Source organism: Gavia stellata, chromosome Z (assembly GCF_030936135.1).
Source record: "Gavia stellata isolate bGavSte3 chromosome Z, bGavSte3.hap2, whole genome shotgun sequence".
In the NCBI taxonomy this organism is placed as follows: domain Eukaryota; kingdom Metazoa; phylum Chordata; class Aves; order Gaviiformes; family Gaviidae; genus Gavia; species Gavia stellata.
Window position 1 is genome coordinate 27,027,905 of NC_082637.1, and position 23,946 is coordinate 27,051,850.

A 23,946-nucleotide genomic window follows, 5' to 3' on the forward strand; every position below is an offset into this window, starting at 1 on the left:
GGAGTTTTTGTATGTTTTACTGTGGCTGAGGGCTTTTTTTCCCCCTGACTGGTCATATAGAACCACGAGCACATAGAAGAAGTGTACTTGGAGAATAGCTGTGGTCCTCTGTGGAGTTGTTGCCAAAATTCCTTTTTCTTCTGCCATTTTACTTCTATGGTTGTTGATTATTTGTCTGAATAAATCTGGCAGCTGTTTGCCATGTTTAATAGAGCAGAAAGGCTACTCTGAATAAAGCTATTTGAAAATTTGTTTATATGAAGTATTTGTAAATCCATGAAGGTCTCTTGGCATTTCTGTTTCGCTCTCTCTGTCTTCCTGAATTCATTCTTTGATGCAGGACTTGATGCTGGCAAATTTACCAGAGGTTTAAAAACGTTTTCTATTGCATCTTTTTTCTTATATATATCAGCTGTTTCAGAATATTCATGGTAATAGAGGTCTCAGTTCTAAATTTTACATAAGTATTTATAACAAAGATCTAGGAGCAGCTAGTATTTGGGGAGAATTACTATGTGATCTTGCTAAATGAAAGATCCAAATTACAATAATAAATGCAGGTCAATTTAGAAGTTGGTATATATTATTCTATTTTGTGTTTAACTTCAGTTTGTCTGTATTCTCCAAATGAATCTGATTTATATAACTTATTTTTCACTTGTCATGCTTTTTCTTTTTCCTTTTTTTTTCATTTTTGGACATAAGATGTTTCAAGTCTTGTACCTGGCGATGCCTTATTTTATTTGCAGCCCAAACAAATAGGTAAAAAATAGTGAAGGAATGAGGAGAATATTAGAAATACAAGGTGATGTTGGGGGAGAATGAGAATATGTATGGGGTTTAAGAATTTTTACATCTAAATTGCATGTGTAACCTAATAAGAATGCTAAAGAGGAAATAGCTGGTATTATACTGCGATGTAGAACACAATTCATTGCTACACGTCTTTACTCAATTACACTCTGCTGTTTTGCATTGTCTGTTACATTTGTATATGTCCATTTTCTTCCTGATGCCATAAGGAGAGGGCAACAGACAGGTTGTTGAATATTCATGGCTATGAAGGTTATCTAGTGGTAGCAGCAGAACCTTGAAAGCTCGATTTATCCACATGCTGTGCATGATACACTTAGCCTTGCTACAACGTCTTCCCTTCCCTTCCCTCCTGAGCTGGGGAATCCTCCGGTGAGGTAATTCCCCAGAGCAGCAGCCCAGTTAGTGGTTGATGTTGTGATTGACAATTTGGAAGCAGTGGATAAAAATAGTATTGCCAAACTACTCTTTACCTTTCTGGTTAATTATTTTTACCGATCTTCAGGCCTCAGGATTTTATACCCTGTTTTACATCACATCGCCATGAAAAGTCCAGTTTCTGTAGCAGGAATTCTGCGTGAGTGAGATGTACTGCTGGGATCTCTGTATCCAAATTTTTACTTGTCTGCTGTTTTTAAAAATCAGTAGCAAAACTCCCCTTGCCTTAGTTCAGAATAGGACTGGTCTGGTAGCTAACATACCTTGTTACATACAAGTGTAATTTTTCCAATTTAATTTCCTTTTATTATTAAAAATGTGTACAGTTATTTCATTGTATCAGTTAGTTAACCCAGATTAATTGCTGCTCAGTGTTCTGACTAGAGTTTTCTTAGATTCTCATGTTTCAAGCAATATTAAAGGTGGCATGCTATTGTTATAGCTGGATATTAATTAGAATTTTTATGAAGGTGTTTTTAAAAGAGCCAGTTAAAACTACTTTAAATATAAAGACTATTTCTCCCCCCCTGGACATGTTATAAAATAATTTTGTCAAATTTTTCTAGAAATTGTATACCTGCTTCACACTTTAAAAAAAAAAACAAAACACATACCTTGGTTAAGTAAACAAATTGTTTACCTAATTTTATTAAGATTTATATATCCACCTTGTCTTCCTAACAAGCAAGATGCTAATTCTTTAAATGGTTGGACATTTACTATTTTCTGGCCCTTGACTACCGCGAGCAATCATATTTGATGCCCCTTAATTAGAGCACCCTTTTTTCTTTCCAGGTTCTTTTCCACCTCAGCAATCGAGACAATACATTTGCTTACCATGCTGCTCTCCTAAGTGTTCTTTTGCATGTAAATTAATCTTGATTCAGTTTACACTGTCATGCTGAGTGGTACAAATTGCCTATAACAATAAAACAGCATGAGTTAAAAATAAAGGGTGGTGAAAAGGCAGATTGAATGTGTGCCTTACTTGATAGGATGTTACTTTGCTTTATGCCAATACATTAGTCGACGATAATGAATCTTCTGTTCTGAAAAGCATGGTTTAGTTGATTTTTTTAATTTTACTTCAATGGAGCAGTACCTTGTCTTTTATAGAACAAGTTAGACAAACCATTAATGACAAGAGTGTTAAGGTTAAATATGAAGCAATGCATTCACTTCTCTGAGTGCTATCCATCTTTCCATTTACAGGAGCTTGACAAAAGTACTGGCTTTGTACAACATTTCCTTTAATTACATGCTGCGGGAAACAGGCTTTTAACATAAACATAGTTGCATTCATTTATTCAGCATTTGCTCTTCAATAGAGCTTAATGGAGAAGGTTTAAATCCTAAATGAGTACACACATCTCTCAGCAGTGTTATGTCAGTCCCTGTGCTCTGCTTAAAAGCAGTTTTAGTCTGTGTATGTAGTTTTTAAAGCTTTAGCCTAATAGTGAAGTTAAACAATTTGAAACAGAATGTTCTATTCCCAAGATAAAGCTGATCTTTACAGAACTTGTACGCTTATTTTTGTTCTCTTCAAGAGCAGATCATGTTCAAAAATATCCCTTTATTTACTTATGAGCTGTTCCATTTTTACTTCAATATTTCTTATATTGTGACAGCAGCTAATGCACATCCTAGTGCATCAAAATGTTGGATTTATTTTTTTAATTGCTCTATTAAGCATTTTAGTGCCATTTGCTCTGGGTTAGAACTGTATGTGTAGCCCTAAAATATTAGCCTTTTGAGACTTTTGCATTGTTTTCATTGTTAATGTTAATGTGGATTTCAGATGCTTCATATTTCTGCCTAAAGTACTGTGCTCTGTTGTTCATCTGTATTTTCAGCTTCTGAACGTAGTGTGAAAACGCACACACAATGTTAAGTTGTAGTTATTGTTGGGTTTTAATCATCACGAGCATCCAGCAAATGATTCTTATAAACAATGGGTGTCGATGAAGAGAAAAGTGGGGGTTTTTGTTAAAACGTCCTTGAACAACATTTCCTTCTTTACTTTTTTTGTCATGTGTTTGGATATAATCTTAACATTTCTGTTCCATTTTGTAGTGATAGTCAAATTATTTTAATCAAATAGTTTATCATGACATTTTAGAGAGATGGATACGAACCAGGTTTCCCAGTTTCTAATGTGATGACTTTATCTTCATGAACTAAATTGAACCAATGACAATTATCTGAATTTCAAGATTATTTTTAGCAATTGGATATGAAATTATAATTAAATGCAGTGGGTTTATGATTGAAAGATTAGAAGGTGTCTTTGTATCTGGTCTTACTTAAGGTGGACTTTTCAAAATCAGTCTGTCTTAATATTTCATTTCTGTGTTTACATTCTTCTTTCAAGTTATGCTTTTTGTGAAAAAGAACCATCTTGGTTTCACAGTTGCATTAGTGTCACACATATCATTGTTCAGGTATTAGTAATTCATTTCTAATAATAGGCCATTGCAAGTAATACATTAAACTAATGTAATTATGTAATTTCTTATAAAGTTTTTTTCTCAATAAATGACTTAACTTCTAAAGCAAATGTTTAGAAGTCTCTTATTTTGGTTTTATGCTTAATAAACAGGCAAACCTTAAAGTATTCATAATGAAATACTTAATGTTTCAGGGATGCTGACAGGAATGAATGAGACATCTGCTACAATAGCTGTTGCTCCGCAGAACTCTACTAGACTTGTAATAATTGAGAGGGTAGTGAAGGCAGCAAACCTGGGTGTAGTCCCTTCTGGTCAAGATAACATACACAGGTAAGATTGCATGTCAGTCATAGTGAAACCATCTTTTAATACGAATCTGTTAGTTCAAACTTTGTCGACATTTGATAATATTAGGGAAAATTTTATTATCCACACCGTTAATGGATAAGGTACCCAATTATACTGTAACATAGAATCCTAAGCAGATATTAACTTGAGCCTAAGTACTCCTCAGCTCTTTATTTGAATGTATGTAGAACAATCAAATATCTAAACTTTACTGTACATAGTTAGGGGGAGTTGTCCTACCTATAAGATAGCCTTATAAAGCACAGTACTTTCAAGAACCTCTGTATGGTTTTTTGACTTTTGTTTCTATTTCCAAAAGTAATTGGCCTTATGCAGGTTTATCATCTGTGAGAAGCACATTAACTTTTGACGTATGATAGCCAGCTAGTTAAACCTAGAACCCTATTTTTTTTTCAGTTGGATGAAGATCTTAAATGCAGGTTGAACATTAAATCGAACGTTTCCTTGTCCTTCATATATATATGCAAGCAAGAACAGTGATCAGCGAAGAAAGTCATTGGCCCTGTCTAAATTCCAGATGTCACTTGTAGATCAGTCCATTTCATCCAAAAGCTGTGGTACAGAATGTCGGTGGAATTGATATGATTGTTGGTTAATGACAGCTTTTAATGCAATTGACTCAAAATATTTAGTCCCGTGAATCTGTATGGCTTCTCACTTGTGACAGGAGCAAACAGAAAAATTGCCATGCGTGGAAAACTGAGTGGACACAAATAACAACAGTAAGATGTTATCCTAGTCTTGGAATAAGAAAATGCATACATCTCTCCTAGCACCTACTAAAACTGTTCCAGAGTGTGAATTACCTCTTTAAGCCCCCTGAATTTTGATATTTCAATAAGAGCAAAGTATCTTCTTTTAAAGCAAAGAACAATGTTTTTCTTTGAAATTTTGCTGAGCGAGATGCCTCTTTGGAGTGGTGAGAAGCCTGTAACCTACATAGAACTAATAACCTGATATTTCTCTTTGTTGGATTTAGTCTTTTTTGCATCGCTGGGCATTTGTATTGCATTGCATTAACATTAACCCAGCTGGATTTTCCTATGTGTTTGATACGGTCAATGATAAAATTCTGTTTCACCATAAAAACATGGTACAGCTAGTGCGATTGCACTGAAATGATTGTCACTATTGACACCTGCTCCTCCATGAAAGAGTCCTCATTTGTTGCATCCCTGAGGGATCTATACAGGCTGCATTCTCAACATCAATTCAAAGACTAGGTGAGAGTGTCAAACGGGAGACACTGAAGTGTCTGCAATATGCGGGTGTTCTCCATCTTTACCCTATCCATCACATGAGACTTACCGCATAGGGATGGATTGTTTTGTGACTGAGTCTCGAAAAGGCTCCCTAAAATAATAGCTTAGTTCCTAGGTTTCCTGATTGTAGATAAGTTTCTAATTTGATCTTGCTTTCTCTTGTTCTGCTCTTTTTTTATTTTTTAAAAAAAGGAGATTTTTCACAAAACAGTGTATGACCACCAGTAAATAAATTGAACATGTACTTCCTGTTGGGTACACTCATTCAGAGACAGTGGATGAAGGCATTCTGGTTAGGCTGAAGTATTCAGAGTGCTTTAGAACATCCTGAAATCGTCTTTTTTTTTTGTTGTTTCAAAATACAATGTATTCAGTCTGCCACAGTACTTGCAAAGTAGTTTGCATTTATAGTCCATCAGGGCAAAAAAATTGTTTATAACAACTTAAATGGCCTACCAGAAATGCCCAGCAATGATAAGCATTTAGAAAATAGCCCTTCATTTGCTTCACCGTAAGTAACTGGAGTTCACAGATACTGTGTAGTCATCATTGCATCTAGTTTTTAGTGAGAACAGGAATGGGAACACTAACTAATTGATACTGTGGTGAACCTGTTCATCTATTAAATAGCACTACATTATCATTGAAGTAAATCCTAGATTTAGAAGAATGAATATTTGAGATAGAGATTAGGTAATGAATACTTTCAAAACTCTGACAGAAATGACTGAAATATTTTTATATACATATTAAAAATGTATACATATATTTTGATCACCTCTGCCATGAGACTAAACAAAAATGGAGTCTATTCTTGCAAAATCTCACGGATGCAAGAAGTGTGCCATGTTTTATTTATGTGACACATATACCGTTTCAGGATGATAAAATAAAAAGCCACCTTTTACCTTAACAAAGCAGTTATGGATTCAATAAAAATGTTAAAAGTTTTTTTTTTCTTTTTCTATAGTATTGTCGTTTGTCTTGTTTGTTTTATTGCAAGTGGTATTTGGGGAAAAAAATTATGTACAAGAACTTGTTTCAGCTCATCATGCTATTCTGTGAGGACTACTTGAGTTCACTTCTTGGAAGTGCTTAGTACATACCCTTTTACACAGGATGAGAAGTACTATTTTTAAACTGACGTTCTGCACTGTGCAGCATGAATTATATTAACCTCTTAGTTGGTCATCCCCAACTTGAGTATTACTACTTAGCGACAGCTAATGCCAAGAAATTTGTATTGCCTGGTAATGCAATATACTAATTCAAAATGAAATTGTATAGTTTAATACAAGTGTATCTAATGGACATGAACAGGTGCATGTTTCTTGGGTTTTTTCAGTCTAAACATATTTGCACTCATGACTAAGATGTTGTCATGCTGGTGGGACCCAATTACTGCTCCTTAAATTGATAACCCTATTTACGATTGTATGTTTGCACCAAGTAAAAACACTTAGAGCAAATATAATGAAGATTAGAAAATAAATACTTGGCACAAATATCAAAAGAATAGCAGGCAGTCACCAATGAAAAATGAAATAAATGTAAACCTGTCAAATATATCAGCTATATTCAGTCCATATCACAGTATAGCAACACTTTCTTACATGCATTTTTTTCTCTCTTTACCATATGGCTACTGAATTTTTATATTTACTTGAAATGTAATAATTTAACTTAGTGTAGAACAAAATGCCAGATAATACAGTTGATTCTATTTTAAACTCTTTTTTCTGACCTGTTTTTTTTGAAGTGATAGCTGCAAAAATTTTGAACTCAATAGCCAATATATATATGTCAGAACACAAAGGTGCAGATTTATATTCATATATTTGCAAAATATATTTGCTGTACTATTTTACATCCTTAAGTGTAGTTACCTGCTCTTCAAATTAGTTTATACAAGCTATTAGATCACTGGGCCTTGTAAGGCTGCATACAGTGCATTATCATGTTCTTAATGGGATTTAACTATTTTATGTATTGATCTCCCTTGCTTTTGTTACCAAGGGGAAACATTATTTCAATTTTATAGGCTTCTACTAAAAACAAGAATGTGAAAGGCATTTTAAAAGAGAAGGTTTTTTGAGCAGGAAATAGAATGTCTTCTTAAATAGGAAAACTTCAGAAAAAAAAGGTGTATTATTTTTCTTAAAATATTACCCCACAAGAGTGATTAGGGTAATTGTTGCAATATAAATAGCTCTTTCAATGTCCTGAGAACTGTTGGTTTTTAAAAATATTTTAAGAAATTAAGAGTTGGAAGTGGGTTGAGGAGCACATAGTTGTTGACAAAGTGATTTCAAAAAGAATCAGCTAAGGCACCAAACTTCTGTCTTGTGATTCAGACCACATCTGTGGGCACCATTTGAATATCTGAAGACAAAGATGATGAAAGAAAAGTATTTGTTCCTGCAGGGAATTACATCAGTCTGAATAACTACATTTAGAGACCATATACTTTTCGGTAGGATACATAATTGAGGATACATAATTGAGGACATTTATTCCCTCAGAGCTGATTCTTCTATGGACCGTCACTTCAGCTCCCTGTCTCTACTTGGGCAATAACATTTGTTGCTTTATGTATCAAAAATAAATTCTAGGCTGTTCTGTTCTGTTTCAAAATGTGATGAGATGAAGACAATATTCAACTCAAGATTTTCAGCAATTTTGTTTTTAACAAACATGAGCCTTATTTATCCAGAAATGCCCTTCATGCTAATGTTACTTTCAAAATGTGTTGTTTATTCCTCTCAGATGAATATTCTAAAAGTTCCTCAGGTCTCTTCCTCTATTCATTTTCAGCTCCATAACCTCCTACCAGGATAGGTAATCTTCATTTTCTTCACTTTGAATATAGCAAAAGACAACAGATGGTGATAGAATGAAAAGACTAGTTGCAGACTTTGCTTTAATCTTAGAAAGACTTGAAGGCTCTTATGATCCTTTTGAAAGTGTCAAAATATTGTCTACTATTACATAAGGCTCTCTGCGTGAAGGAAAGACATTTCAGGATAAGTTGGCTTAGAAAGGACATAATGGAAATACACATAGAAAGCATACCTACAAGCTACCTAAAAAACATGGTGCAAAAGCTTTTAATGTGTTGGCAGTAGCATACAGCAGAAAAGTCCATTCAGGGCTGGGATCACAAGTTGGATTTGCTTCTTCACTCTTTCACTTTGTTTTATGCTTGTGTGATTCCATTGACGTCAGAATGTAATGTCTAATGGGATGGAGAATCAGGCCATCTTGAACTGCCTAACTCTCTGCCTTCCACTTCGTGAAGCATTTCTTAAATGGGATGCATTGTACTCTAGTAGATTATTGCCCTCAATGCCCGTGGCTCTACAAAATGATGCAAGGTAGGGCAGCTTTTCCATGTTTTTCATTCTTGAAGACTTCACTTGCATGTTGCCCAATCAGTCAGTGAGATAAAAGTCTGAACCCATCAGGGTGGATATGAAGAACTCGTTTAATAATCCATTGAACTAGTCTGTTGCTGCTATTGTATCTTGGAAGGAATCCACAATTAATAGCAGGAAATAGTAGGGTGAGAAAGTGAGCATGGTGTCATCTACATATCTCTATTCTGCAGTTCATCAGGGTGGCCTTACCATTGACCAGCACTCTGAGACACAAGAAAATCAGACCTCAGCTTCTTTCAAGACTGAAGCCTTAGTCTGCTTCAGAATCTGTAATTTCAACAACTCAATACAGTACAATCTGAGTTTTTGAAGAAAATCAGACCTCAGCTTCTTTCAAGACTGAAGCCTTAGTCTGCTTCAGAACAGCCATTTCACATTTTGAAATACTGAGTTTAATATCCTTCTCCATTACAGTCATGAAAGTGGTCATTCTAATAGCCACCTTTTCTTTCTAGAGATCACCAGAACTTGCAGAGGGAGGATTCTCATCTCTTAGCATGTTGTCACAGTGGACACCTGAATTAGCAGCAAACAAGCTAGCTTTTAAACAAGAAGCACAAAATACCACTTCTGCTCATTGCTGGGGCAGGTCTAACTAGCTTAAGCACAGCATTGCATGCAGTGACTATGCTGCTTCTGGGACCTGTATTTTTAAGGACACTTGACTGCACCATATAGATATGCCAGTTTGTTCAGAGCTTGCTGTGTGCAGTAAGTACATCATTGTTTAGCATACCCATGACCTATGTGATTTTGTGAATAAGTACTGAACAAGATGTAAAATATCTTCCACCTCTCTTTTGGAGGCTTGCATTATTATCCTTTAGCAAAATCAAAAACATACAGTGTGAACCATGTAGTGAGACAGTGAGCACACTGCAGTTGGATGACCGTTGAAATCCTGGAGAATGTGAAAGCAACTAGACCCAATATAGAAACTTGCATAAAATGCTTAAAAAACAGAAATCCAAGGATCAACGCTTGTTTTTCACTAGCATTTATTCCCCACCCCATGCATCAGCCTGACAGTTTGGTTGTATTCACCCCTTTTTATCATTTTGCAACCTGTCATGTCCCATTTATAGTATATTGGCAGACTGATTCTCAAAGGAAAGAGGTTTTGTTTACAGACAGTCTTGATTATCAGAGAATGGCGTGCTTAGTAATCAGTTATCCTCCCCACATCTTTTTAATCCAGCAACACTTCACATGGGGAGGAACGGTATGCGATTGTGCATGTATGTAGGTAGGTTTGTATTGAGCAAAATCCCATTTAAAGGGGTCCACCTGGAAGATATCTCTGTGTATGTCATCTTCCAATTTGTACTAAATTTGGAAGAATTCTCAGGCAGAAGGTTGGTGATCAGACCCCATCAGCTTACCATAAATAACAACTGCATCTGCTTCCAGCATGTCAGAAAGGAAGGGCTATCACCCATCTATTGAGTATAAACACCGTGTAGAAATTTCTGAGAAATATAAATTGTTTATAGTTATTCCATTTGAATCCAAACATATGTTCTCAGTAGCTGACAAACAGGTTTTATAAATCCAGGAAGACTTTTTTAAAGACCTTTTCTGCTCTATGTGCACACAGAAATCTTTCCTCAGATTTTTTACTAAGCAATTGGCCTGTCGGAGAGCTCAAATGAAGTGAAATCTACCTCTGGCAGTAGTTCCTTTGACACAGTTATGTGGACTGTTCTGCTTCTGTGGTTTTTAGCTGTAGTGCTCAGTCATCTTTTTCTACTCTTCTAGAGAGCTGCAATGGGTAGATGAGTAAATAAACTTGTAATAGACATGCAGTCTTGATTTTGCTTCCTAATTTCTCAAGTAGGAATTAATTAGAGCTAAATAGGCAAAACAGTTTCTCTGGTAGCCTTTACCTGTAGGAGACAGAATTTTAAATGGAATAGTATATCCATGTCCACAGTATTTCAGCCTTCATTGTAGCCAGAAGTTGTAAACTCTTAATGTTTTCTTGATTTAGGATAGAAGTCATTCTAGCTTTTAAAAAGAAAAACAAAAAAGCCTGGCTAGGCTAACCATTTATATTTCTTTTGTCAGCCAGGACTAAAAATCCTTCTGGTTAGTCACTATTCTTAGGTAAACATATTTACTCCTAGAGAAAATGAAAACTGAAATTTTTAAATATGAAAGTACTCATTCAGTAGTTTCCAGTAGATACTCCTTAACTTCTTAATCAAATCCTAATGTTCCAAAGCCTTGACATTTTCTCCCTGCTAACAAAAGGGCCCTGTATGTAACACAGTTTTCATGTGTTATCAGCATGTGAAGATTTTGATTAACTGGTACAAAATACTTGGAGAATGCCTTTCTACAACATCATCTTAAGGCCCTTAACATTTTAAATATATTATTGTATTTAAGGAACTTGCATGTGGATTGCAAAATTTAAAAATAACTTGATTAAATTTGAGCTTAATATTAGAAGTATATGAGTGACTAATTTTAGATATGAGCTTAATCAAAACAGATTGTTCTAGACTAGCTTATTTGCTGTCCACTAGAGGACAGCACTGCTTTTGTATCTGAATGCTGTAAAGTGAAAAATATGTGCAGCATTTTCTTTGAAAAACAAACAGGATCGTTCTGAGCCAGTTGTTTAAACAGAAAACATTTAACACTTAAAAAAATAACCAAACAGAAGAATATCTTTGATTTGAAAGATCTCTGAGCAAGTTTAATGTTTTAATATATTTCGGTAAGGTAACTTACTTTCTTGGAATTAAATAATTTTTTTGCAAATGAAAATTTATAGCCTGGTTTAAAAATAGACTGTATGTAATTCTCAAATACTTATCATATTAAATGCCTGATTCTTTAAGAAAAATAAAAACAATAGACTAGATGAGAAAACAAAATGGATCTAGTATTACAACTATAATTTTCTAAATGTGAGGACCAAATATTTTGATTCAAGCTTTTAGCTTATCAAAATTTTGGGGAGGAGATACAAATACCTGCATATAAAAATGCTGAAATGTTTGAACTAAGGGTATATTTGGAGGATGATAAGAAGTTCATGCAGCATCTTTTTGAACATGTGGAGTAGTGCTATGAATTGGACAATAAGTTCAGAAGACTCACTCGCATTCCTGCATTTTTGTTAGAGGTACAGTGCAACTGCTCACTGGCAACTGAGGACAAACTCAAAATCTATTTTGGCAATAGAACTAAAAATGGTAAAAATATAGTACAGATTTGATTGCAATTTATTTTACAATTTTATTATTTTATTAAACCCCAAAATAGTTAATATTGGAAATAATTACATTATGTTAATGAATTAGATATTTTGAACAATTTATTCTAAGATAGTGTTAAAATAGCATGAAATGTACTGGAAAAAAGAAAACATCAAATTATCATATTATTTTTTAAGGTAGACATTAATCAAATTTTTTTATTAATAACCGATGTTAAACAAGGTTTTTTTCTGAGAGGTTAAAATCCCCAGGTTAAGAAAAAGATCCTTCTTTTTGCGAGTATATTTCTTCTTGTGTTTTAGTATTAAGCTTGCTCTATCCCCAGGTCAGAACTAATACATAGTAATGCTATTCCAAATACTTATTTTTCATGTTCTAAGGCTTACTCAGAGAATGAATGCAAGTAATTACTAATTTAGCTAATTTTCAGATGAAATGTTCATTATAAAGTCAAACCTGTACATAGATACAATTTATCAGAGTAAGGTGAAGATTCAGAGTACTGAAACGATAAATATTTTAGTTGTCCAATTGATACACTGGAAGGTACTTCGTAGTTGTTCATTCTTATATTTACAAATTGAAGATTAATTCACAGCACTATTTTTTCCCCTTTGAATATATTCATTGCAAAACTTGATTACACATTTGTCAACTTTGGACTAATTATTTTTCTACAGCTAGGGCAGGGCATTGCATCTTCTGATCGTCTTTCTTACTAATAGGATTCCGTCTGCTTCAGCAGGCAGTAATTGAAGGCTTCATGTGTAAGATTTAAAGAAAGGGTGGAGAAAAAGAAAGTTTTAGCCTCCATGGGCCATTGTCACTGATTCCGGTAAGCAGTAGAACAGAAAAAGAAGAAAATTTAGCTTGAATAGAAAAATCAAAGAGGAGGAAGAGCACCCGACAGGAGAGAATGTATGTTTTAGTGCTGTTGAATTATGCGTAACAAACCCTGCTCTGCTGTAAACAAGTGTCCCGATAGTGAGTGTTCAGATGTAAATTTACTTTCTCAAATGTTGAATTTTAAAGAGCAGATTTTGAGTGAGTTACTCTGTTGCTGTCTATTCACTGGTGTGGAATTTTCATAACCTTTCCCCATAAAAATGCCTCTCCTGTATATTGTAGCTATCTTCTGTCTACAAATAAAGGGAAAATAACTGCTAGTCTGTAGTTAGGCTAGTTATCGTTACAAAGCCAGTGTTTGGCAAATGCTGTCACATTGTAGTATCTGATACTCTGTGTTTTCCCGTCATATCAACTATAAATGAAATATTTTTGTGTGATAATCAATAACAAATCTTATTTTCACATAAAGTGACCAAGAATATGTACTTGATTTTTAACTCTTGAAAGACTGAATTACTTTCTAAAAATATACAGTACTTTATTGATATTGATTTAGAATTTGATTCATAATATGTATTTCCTTACCTACTGATAGGTACTATATTTATGTAAAAATAATCTATGAACTCCTTCTCTTTTTTCCCATGTCACATAGCCTCAGAATATTTAGCATTCTTTGTAAAGCAAAAAAAATATTTGGAAAAACTCAGAATATGCAAATCTATCTCACATTGTTATTTTTCTAATCTGTCCTGATTTTTTTAAATAGGAAAAGTATTAACAGCTGCAAATCTTCCTGAATATTTTTAATGATGTGAAATCAGTTTTGAATTAATATTATCACAGAAAGAAAACTAGAAAATAATTGCAGCATAGCAGAAACAGCCATCTTGAAACTATTAGTAAATATTTGGTTCTGTTTTCTGAATTATATTCTCATTTAATTTCTTTTTTTTTCATATTCATTGATGCATCCTTTATTGCAACAGAACCATGCTAATAATACAATGTCTTATGTTAAGAGTTGTTCATAGGACAAATTCTTTCTTTTGGACCTACAAACAACCAATTTACAAGCTAGATTTTAATGTACTATAGTGCAGTTTCCAAGGCTTGTTTCAGTCTATGAATTCTGATTGTTTTTATCATCTTTTCTTTCATTTTTTTTGTATTCAAATTCTAATATTTAAGGCAGTGTCAACTTTCAGAAAAAGTAAAAAATAATTACTGACCTTGTGGGGAAAAAAAGGTGTCTCACAAGGAATAAACACCTACTATAAGAGTGATTAATTTTTTCTGCTGAAAGATTTTTTTTAATGGCCTAAGTATTTAGTTGAGCACAACACACATTTTGGAAAATCCACATGAGCTTATGATAATGGTAAGCATACAAATGCAATAACATGTACTTAGTCGAAAAAACAGCTATTACCCAAATCCTTCAATGACAGTGTATTTAAAGCATCTAAGTATTTAGCAAATCAGTTTTACCAATAGTGTCTTCTAACCAAAAGTCAGCTGCGTCATCCTTTTATAACTGTATTCAGTTTCAAAGATAGTATAGGCATATTTATGTTATAACTCTCTTTAGAAACAAAATTATCTTCCCTAATTTAAGGAACAGACTTCAATTTCCAAAGTTCAAAAGCAGTGGTAAACTCATTGTGTGGTTGTTCTTCTATACACCCTTTTTTAATGGTGAAATAAGTCATCCTGTTCTGTTCCAATTCTTTTTCACTAAGCAATTCCAGATCGGTGACCATTGCTACAAACCAATTAGCATTGCTAGTTATGCATATTAACACTTTGTGTAAAATTATCTGAGTATCAGATCCCTTGCGTCTTGCAAACCACATACAAACTCACATTTTATTGATTTTATGTGTTTTGTTCAGAGGTATGGAAAAGTACTATTGATCCCCTATGTGATTTTGCAAATCCACATGTAAAAATATCAGCGCAAAACTTATCGCTGATGCTTTGGGCCACCTTGGCTTTTGCAGAACTGACTTTGTATCACTTTCAGGTTTTAATAAAAGAGGGTAAAATCAAGCCTCGGGGCTATGAAACACAGCAGGAGTGCCAACTACCAACCTATTTATGTGCGTGCATACTCAGACATAATCTGCTTATGTGTTGTCCCAAGACACGACTGTTAAGTAAATAAAGTGACTAATAAGACTATTGTTTCTATAATTATCCCCCTGTCAAAATCAACAAGAGAAATAGTGATCTTCTACATTGCAGTGCAAATAGATGAAATCACTGATATAACTAGCTAAGTAGCTATTTTTTATAGTAGTAAGGTTGTTTTAGAACCTCCTATTAAAGGGAGAGGTCTTTGAATGTGTCTATAATCTGGACAAAAGAAATAGATTGACCTGTGATGGGTGACATTAGAGAAGTGCCCCATGTTTCCTTAATTAGTATAATGTGTTATGAGATTTTGATATGCTTAGTTTAAAAAGAAAAAAGACAGAAATTACTTCTCGTTTAAAGAGAACCTGCTTCCTGCTTAAGTGGCTAATATTTTAATTAAGTCTGGAGTGAAGTTTTTTGAGTATCTCCTGATAAACTCCCTCCTTTATGTTGATGGTAATTAAACAGATCCCCAAGGGCTAGGGTAGGCGCTTTTGCGAGGCCCATGCTAATTGTCAGACATGAGACACTGACCAGTTGGTTTGCTCTTGAATAGCCGACAGCGTGCTGTCAGCCCAGCAGTTTGATTTTTCTGTATTGTGAGCTGTTGTCAGGGCTAACTGGGTCCTATTGTGGCTGAAGATGTTGTGCAAATTGAGGCAGATGGCTCTGATTCAGACACGTGTCATTCAGAAAGAGGAGAGGAGATTGGCCCTGCAAAGTGGGGTCAGACAGGGTCACAGACCTGCTCTACACTTGTTAGTGTTTTCAAAAGCCCATGTGCAGCAACTTTGTTGTTGTCAAGTAACCAAGGGGGGGGGGGGGGGGGGAAGGCAAAAAAAAGCATGGTGTGCTCCTTGTGGAAGATGGAAGACGAGGCTGTTGCCATCCTCTTCTGTTGCCATCCTCTTCCTGTCTCTTGGGCCTGGCTGTGCATGCAGAATGAATTAACAGGATTGACAGAAGTTCATTGTGCCTAAAATGGCTTTTCAGTCAATTGTGGTGCTTAAAAGGCTAGTTTTGATTTTAATTCCATGTGATTAGTGGGTTCCTCATGTCTTGGAATTTAGTAATGGTGCATTAGTCCTCACTTTTGGGGGGAGGCGGGTATTTGCTTTGTAGGGTTTTTAATAGTTATAAAATATTTAGAAATATTGGCCACGTTTTAATGATTACATATTCTGGAGATAAATTCACAGATGGAATGATTTGGTGTCTTGCTGTTACCATCATTTCAAATGATGGTGTTGGATGTTTATAACTTTGAATATTTTTAGTTTGAATTAATTCCGAAGATGGCAGGCAGATGCACTTTTCTGAAAGTACAACAATTCGGCTTTTTGGAAGTGTTCTACTACGTTTAGCATAGTTGCATTTTCTTTGGGGCACCAAATAATGATAATTATCCATGGAAAACTCCTACAGCTGAATTCAAGTTTCCAGTATGCACTAAAACAGTTCTTGAGTATTGTAGATGAACTGAAGAATCAGAATTTACATAAAAATTAATTTAAATAGATTTTATTGCTTGCACTGTTAAATACACAATTTTGTGTGATACTTTTGTCCTTCTTAAGTGCAAAAATATTTACACAATACTGAACAAATTATTTCTGAAGAATTTATGGAGGTTTTTGTGGTTTATCCCCTGAAATGCATTAATGAAATTGGAGGCATTTTATTATATTTGAGCTCATTTAACTTTTGCAGAAAGAAATATTATCAGTCTTTGACCTTAAGATCCTCAGTGATTTTTCTTTTTAATTTTTTTATTTTTCGTTCCTCCTCCAGGTTTGCAGCAAAGACTGTGCACAGTGGGTCACTGATGCTAGTCACAGTGGAGCTGAAGGAGAGCTCTACGGCACAGCTCATCATAAACACCGAAAAAACCGTGATTGGTTCTGTTCTGCTGCGGGAGCTGAAGCCTGTCCTGTCCCAGGGGTAACCTGCTTACATCTGGACTTCAGAATCTGGCACACAACAAAAGTGCCTGGCATCCACTACTGCTGCCTTTCATTTATAATAATAGCCCTTCCATCTGGCAGTGGGGGAAGAATACACTCTTGACATTCTTGTCTTCTGCTTTAGAATGCTAGTGTGTATCTATCATGTATGCAAGTCCTTCTCTTTTTTTCTGCTTGCTAACCAAAGAGCATATATTTTACTGTCAGTTATCTGCGCTTTTAAATGCATTTCCCATTTGTTCTACCCTAATTCTTCCCTCTCTGCTCGCTTCCCCCGCTCCCTTTTTTCCCCATCGGTTTTCCCCACTGTAGTGGACAAATACTAGATAGTTAAGTTCAAGGGAAATCATACTGCTTGAAAGTGAGTTAAAATGGCAGGTAGGTTCCAGCAACATATACAATAACTACGTAGTTCAGAGAGGTTTTGTTGTGTAAGTGTAAAAATACAATAGGTACAGCAAAGTGGTGTTCGCTTTCTGGAAATGCTTGTAAACCTGAACTCTTCTGTTAAGAACATTGTTCCCACCTACTGCCATTTTCTCAATATTTCTGTTAAGATGCCAATAAAGTAGTGCTATGAGCAGAGGCTCCCTCTTTCTTGTTTTGGTAGAGAACTCATAATGATGATCGCCAGTATTGTACATAACTGGTTAATTAAAGTTAAATACTAACAAGGTTGGACAACTACATACACATCAGCAAACTTCCTGTGAAAGTAGCCAGTGTTTCTCCTCCTATTGTAGTTTTCTGCTATGCAGTTATATTTCTGTTAATAAGCAGAGCCAGTAACTGCCTATTTTCAAATTGGCCCATTCATAAAATACTGAGTGAATTATTAGAAATCAGTATTATATGAAATACTGGTCATTAGACTATTGTGGCAAATACTATCACCTAGCCTAAGAAATTTTTCAGATCTTTGCTTCAAATTCCTATTGTAAACTGAGATTAAAATGTCTCCTACCTATCCATAAACCAGGGCTCAAGGCAAAGAGAAATTCATAACCATGTCTACTGAACCTAGGGCTGAGAAGGCCAACAGCCGTGCAACCTTTATTGCACCCAGTTTTCTGCCTGTAGCCTGGGTGTCACTGATTTTGACCTTCCCTTCACGTTCTGGTTACATGGTAGGACTGAAGATGCTGAGCTTAGTCATTTCATATCAGTTCTCCTCACTTCCAACATGGCATTTCCTAGTAGGTCATGGCTTTGCCACGGATGTTTTCATGACGAGGAGATATTTGGGTAACTGTACCCTTGCTCTGACACCAGGACCCTTGCATGGTCCTTTGATGCCAACTAAGTTGTGCTGTTTTGGTTTAACTTTCTGGGTGATAGGAAATGTCACTTCATCAGAAATGTTGCATTACTGCACACTGGAAAATTCTTCTAAAATTTTCTGCTAAAATTTGGTAGAACTAAAAGGTAGCTCCAACATGTAGCAGAGTTTATTGGCAAATTCCAAAGAGGCGTTGTTTTTTTAGGTATTGAAGTTGCACTTCTGTAAGAAATGTAGTTCTAGGTTTCACTAGCACCCAAAATATACTAGTACTTCTCAGTCAAAGAAACAAGAATCTTATGCCCTCAACAGAAATGTACATATTTTTAACCAACATTTACATTATTTTCTGAAGTCCTAATCCTGTTTTTTCTTGAATTACAGTTTTCAAGTGTGATGTGAAAGTTATTCAGATGAAAAATTATTCACTGTAGAAAATTCCATCATCTCAGAGAAAGTGCAGATTGTTCTAGGTGGTATTTGATATTAAGACTCCGTGAGAAGGTGGTGAGAGAAGGGTGCAGAACCATGCTTCCTGAGAAAAGACTGAACTGCAAAACCTTCAGCCATGTTTGTAAAGGAGAAAACAAACAATAGTTGTTTCTTGTACCACAGTATAAATTAAAGGAAAGCATGTTAATGCTATGAAAGTCACACATATTGCTGAGTAATTTCTGCCTCCCTAGAGTACTTCATACACTTTAATAGTGAAGCCCAGAAACATGTATAGTAAGGATGTTTGGGGAGTTCGATAAGTCTTGATACAGGTATCTGGACTGACGGTGTGATTTGAAAATTTATGCTACCTTCCCCAAATAGTAATTTGGGGAGAAACTTTCTTTAAAGACATATATTTAAATAGTAAAATATCTCTGCATGCAATAAAGCTCAGCTCTTCAGGAACCTAAACATGAGCACACAAACATGTCTTACATTAATAGTCGAAGTTACACTCATTTGTAATTCAGCCACTTAGCAGTAGTTAACAATAGTTTCTTGGTCTTGCTATATATCAGTTTTATTTACTTTCTTCCATACTTCTCATCATTTATAGAGGCCTATTAAAGGTTATTAAGATATGAAGCAGCTGACTAGTCTAAATTGCAGTTTAGAATTCACTTCAGAGTGATTTGCTTGTACCAGGTAGCAGCAGCTCCTACCTCTGTGGGCAGTTCAGTCAAGAGCTGCACACTGAGAACCACCCAGCTTTAGCAAAAATCTAGACCTGGGCAGCCTTGGAACATACCTGCATGTGTGACTTGGGACATGGAAGCGAGGCTAAAGTATAGTATTGCAGGACTGGTGAGGTGGCTTTGCTAAGATGGTTAGGGAATTGTATCAAGGTCTAGTTTAGGGAGTGGGAGGTGGGTGTTAATTACTTAAATTATGCAGGGTTCAAATGCAACAGAACCTGCAGAAACATAGGACAACCATAACAACTACAGACTGAAATATATTATTATAAATAGGAAATTTGGGTATAATTTTATTAACTGCTTAATTCACTTATGCTCAAGGTAAGTAAAAATCAAAGAGACTCCAAATTATTGTGATCTAGTCCAAGCTTTAAAACTGGTGCTGGTGATTATGGATTGAGGAATTATGCAACAAGAGCAAGGGCAAACAGCTGAGAAAGTTTCTGCATAGTAAGAGATTGACGGTTTACCTCTTCTTTGCTTCCTGGTTGTTTACACACACACACATATTCCCTGTTGTGAAGAGGAAGGGGTTACTTCTCTCCCCGCCCCCCCCCCCTTTTTTTTTAATAACTGGATTTTCAAATTCAGTTATTCCAAAATAACTTGAACCATTTGGAAAGAATAGGTTACAGGGAAGAGTTATTATGTTACTGTGGATGGCAGAATATAAACATAGGCTTGATGCATGACAGTCAAAATAACAATTATTTTTTCTTATTATTTTCCTTTCACATTTTATGATGTTGTATAAAAGGATAATATATTTTTTTCCTGTGTGCCCTGCTTTAAGTCTACTAACTAATTGCTAAATAGCAGAAATAGAAATGGGTCTAGAACTAGGAACAAAATAATAGCAGATATAAATAGAATACCGTGTGAAAGGATAGTGGAAATAAAGTGTTTTTAGAGCAGGGACATGATACAGTGGATGAAATAATGAATGGCATACAGAAGATAAATTGGGCTTTTCTGATGATGTACTAACTCAGGAACAAGGTGGCATTCTATATTTCTAAAGCAATATATGTAAATTGGAGGAAGGAATTAACTTTTTTTCCCCTGTTTTTAAACACAACGTGTACTTAAGCTCTGGTCATCCACTGTCACAAGATAATACGATGTTTACTAGAAGTGGAACAAAACTGGAAATGTACATTAGCAGAGGAATACACAGATATGTATTGGATAGGATACAAAAAACCATAAGGGCTCTGAATCCTCCTGATCTGAAGCTTAGGCTAATTACTGATATTTGGTAATAGGATGAAATCCTTTTGCACACTTTGTTTTGCAATGGTCCGTTACCATAATTAGTATTAATTCTTTTTTAAAAATACTCAGTTACTGAACTGCTTAGTTTTGCATACAATATCTTACATGCTTGAATTAATTTTAACTTAGCACTGCAATGCCCTAACAATGATTCTGGTAAGCAACATCAGGTAAGTTGAAACCTCCCAAGCCCTCATTTGACTTTCAGTGTGTGCCTGAAACAAGCGTATGAGGATTGGCCTCTGTTACCTTAATTTTCTATCAGTTTGTCTTCCTCCCCGTCCCTATATTTTTGTTTGTTTTACTCTGAAGTGCATGTTTTTATAACACTTGTGTTATATTAAATGTTTTGTGGTGAAGACACCAGGCTTTGCTGTGTTTGCATAGTCTGGTTTCATTGCTGATAGGAGCCTTTGTGCACAACCCTGATAAAAGTAATGCTTCTGTTCAGGTTATTTTCCTCATATCTGGTATACTTGTGCTTTGTGTAGCACAGTCCAGAGTACCTGTTTGGAAGAGAAAGAGATGGTGAACACCATTGCATTTTCAGTCCCACAGCTAACTGGTTTTGCTTCAGAAGGTACAAGGTGAACTACTCTTCAGCGGCTGGTGACTCCAAGCCCATGCTGTGTCCGCATTGCCCCAAATCCTGACCCACTTAAATCCCTGTGTACATTCTGGTGCATATACACATCTCTTTACAAATAGTGTTATTCTAAACTCCTTTTTCCCCTTGTGCACATATAAAAGAAAGGGCAAAAGTGAGTTTTGCTGACTTCCACCACTGCTTTTCCAGTCCTCTCCAGGTCCCAGCCGGCTCTCACCCCGCTCCTGGCGACTTGCTGCCTCCTTTGCCCTCCTTCCCAGGCATGGCTTTCAGGGGAGAGGGAAGGGGACAGCAGCTCTGCCCTTAGCACCATCTAAGAGAGGGTGTATGTTGTGAGTCCCCATCCACATCTCCGTGCCCACCTCTGGCTCAACCCAAACCTGTTTGTTTCTCCCTGATGGGAAGGATTTAGACTAAGCCTTGCAAAAACAGGTGACAAGTCACCCTGCTCCTTCAAGAAAGAGCAAGAACTGTTGGTGCACTCGGGTCCTTCCCACGCTCCCGCCCTGTAAAAATGCTGGTGGACTCTGGACGGGCCGTGGAAAGGTGGTGGAAGGCCTCTTGTGCCAGCCATGACTGGCAGCCATTCCTCCTCCCTGGATGCCTAGGCCTCAAAGCCCTGTCAACATGGATGGCCCATGGCTGCTGGTGGTGCTTGGCAGTGACGAGGGGCAGCTGTCTTGGTCAGGTGTGATGTATTGCAGGAGAAGAGCCGATGCTGCCTCTCCCAAAGGCTCCTGCCCTCCCCGCACCTCCCTTGCCCGCTCTGCTCCAGCTGCCGGACTTGGGGTGCTGCCCGAGCCCGAGCTGGTGGCCATTTGCCCAGGTGCGAGGCCTCCCTGTCGTGGCAGCCTCCACCCCCGGCGACCCTGAGCAGACCCCTGTGAGTGTGCACCAGGGCTGCAGCTTCGCAAGGGGCGGCTGGCTCTGCCCTGGGGCACTGCAGACCCCCTCATCTTCCCCTAAACAGTGCCGGGGGGCTTGTACATAAGGTACGGTGCTGCAGGGGACACTTCCCTCTCTTTGTGGATGGTGTTTCACACAGACAATCGTTTGATCCCGCAGTATTTATTATTTCCTGTCACTTTCATTTTCGTTTGCCCTGATTTTGTGTATTTGTCTGAGGATGTTTGGACATTTAGTTGGACTCTGTGTGTGCAAAAGCAATGCATAGTATACCAGCACTTGCTGAATCCTGTTTGGAAAGTAAATGGTATTCTGTGCGACTCTAAAATATCAGTTGTGAGGGAGGTAGAAGAGATGAAAGAATTACCAATTCAGTTATTTTTTTACACTGTTTTTTCCAATTCTGGCAAAAAGCAGGTATCCATCCCACTTGGTACCGTCGATTCCTCTCTCAGCTGTCTTTCTTTAAATGTTTGCATATCCATGCTCTAAAGCAGGGTAATTCGGGTTAAAGACCTCATAACCTCTTCTGTGAGGCTGTGGTGTTTTGGTGGGATTTGAGGTTGGTTTTGGTGAACAGATCATTTCGCTGACAGGGCTTGGAGCGCAGCCCTCCAGACATTCGGGTTCAGCACAGCTAAGAGGGAGAACACCCTTGTGAGGCATAGAGAGGAGCCCCTTCCGTTCCCTTGCCCTTACTGTCTCAGCACCACGGCAGAACAGCACCTGAGTGGCTTCTTCTATCAGAAGAAAAAGGGCACCCCTTTGACACCGGGTCCAGAAGAAACTGTTCTGCTCCAGCCGGATCTGCTGGCCTCTGCCAATACCCTGGTTTGGGCAAAGTTAGTTGGTGGCTCAGCTTCATGCAATTGAAAGTCATTCTGATTTCTGCACTGTGGTGTAATTGCTTAAAAAAACCACATTATTTGATGATTAAGATTCTGGAGTGAATTGTGTTCTTTTGGGTTCTTGCACTGTTTCTCCATCAGGGACTTGGTTTCAGCGGTGTGCAGCTGCTGGAGTTGATTTACAGTGCTGCGGCTGTGGCTAGTCATAAATAAATCCTCTTATATAGTTGTTATGAACACCTGTTAGATCATCTGTCAGCAAAGCGCTGTTCACATTTATCATGGTGCGGTAGTTATTTTACCTCAATCCATTTCCAACTGACTCGGCCTCCATCACTGGATTACTATTACCACACCATAATCGCTCGTTTCCACTCCATGTTACAACTTGCAGATAAAAGATTTCACTACTTGGCCAAATTTCATAAATAAAGGAGCAGTTCAGTGCAGTAAAAGTTTATTTTTGTCATCATTTGTCACCCCATTATTCTATAAATCAAATGGAATAGCGCTATTGCTAGCTCAGGCGTTGCTGTCAGCCCTAGGCATGGAAATGGTCCGTTTCTTCTTTTTAGATGAGATGACATGTCTTTCAGACTTAACTGGCTTATGGCTTTGTTTCACCCATTTTATTTTATCGCCCCTTCAGAAAAATCCTTGGGGACCGGAGAGACTAAAGGAGTAAAATGGAATCAGAAAACACAGTAAAACATGCTGCTTTAGCTGTGTTATGTACATTTCCCTCCCCCGCAATCATTCATTTACAAACTCCTCCACAAAATAATGGATCTGGATATAAACAGCCCCTCAATGCATTCTCTGGCTTTGCACAGATTTTATCGCTCATGTCAAAACCCTGGGACTGAAAGGGCTCCGGAGAGGGT

At 36.7% G+C, this 23,946-nt stretch overlaps 1 protein-coding gene across 2 annotated transcripts in view; it reads left to right on the plus strand.

Moving 5' to 3' along the window:
* Positions 1–17,509, plus strand: part of AP3B1 (adaptor related protein complex 3 subunit beta 1) — a 164,136-nt gene extending 146,627 nt beyond the window's left edge. For both annotated transcript variants that reach the window (XM_059834295.1, XM_059834296.1), the window contains exons 26-27: positions 3,893–4,031; positions 16,779–17,509. In XM_059834295.1, coding sequence (XP_059690278.1) covers positions 3,893–4,031; positions 16,779–16,932 — 293 coding nt within the window. In that variant the 3' untranslated portion in view covers positions 16,933–17,509. The remainder of the gene's footprint in view (positions 1–3,892; positions 4,032–16,778) is intronic.
* The last annotated feature ends 6,437 nt before the right edge of the window (positions 17,510–23,946 follow it).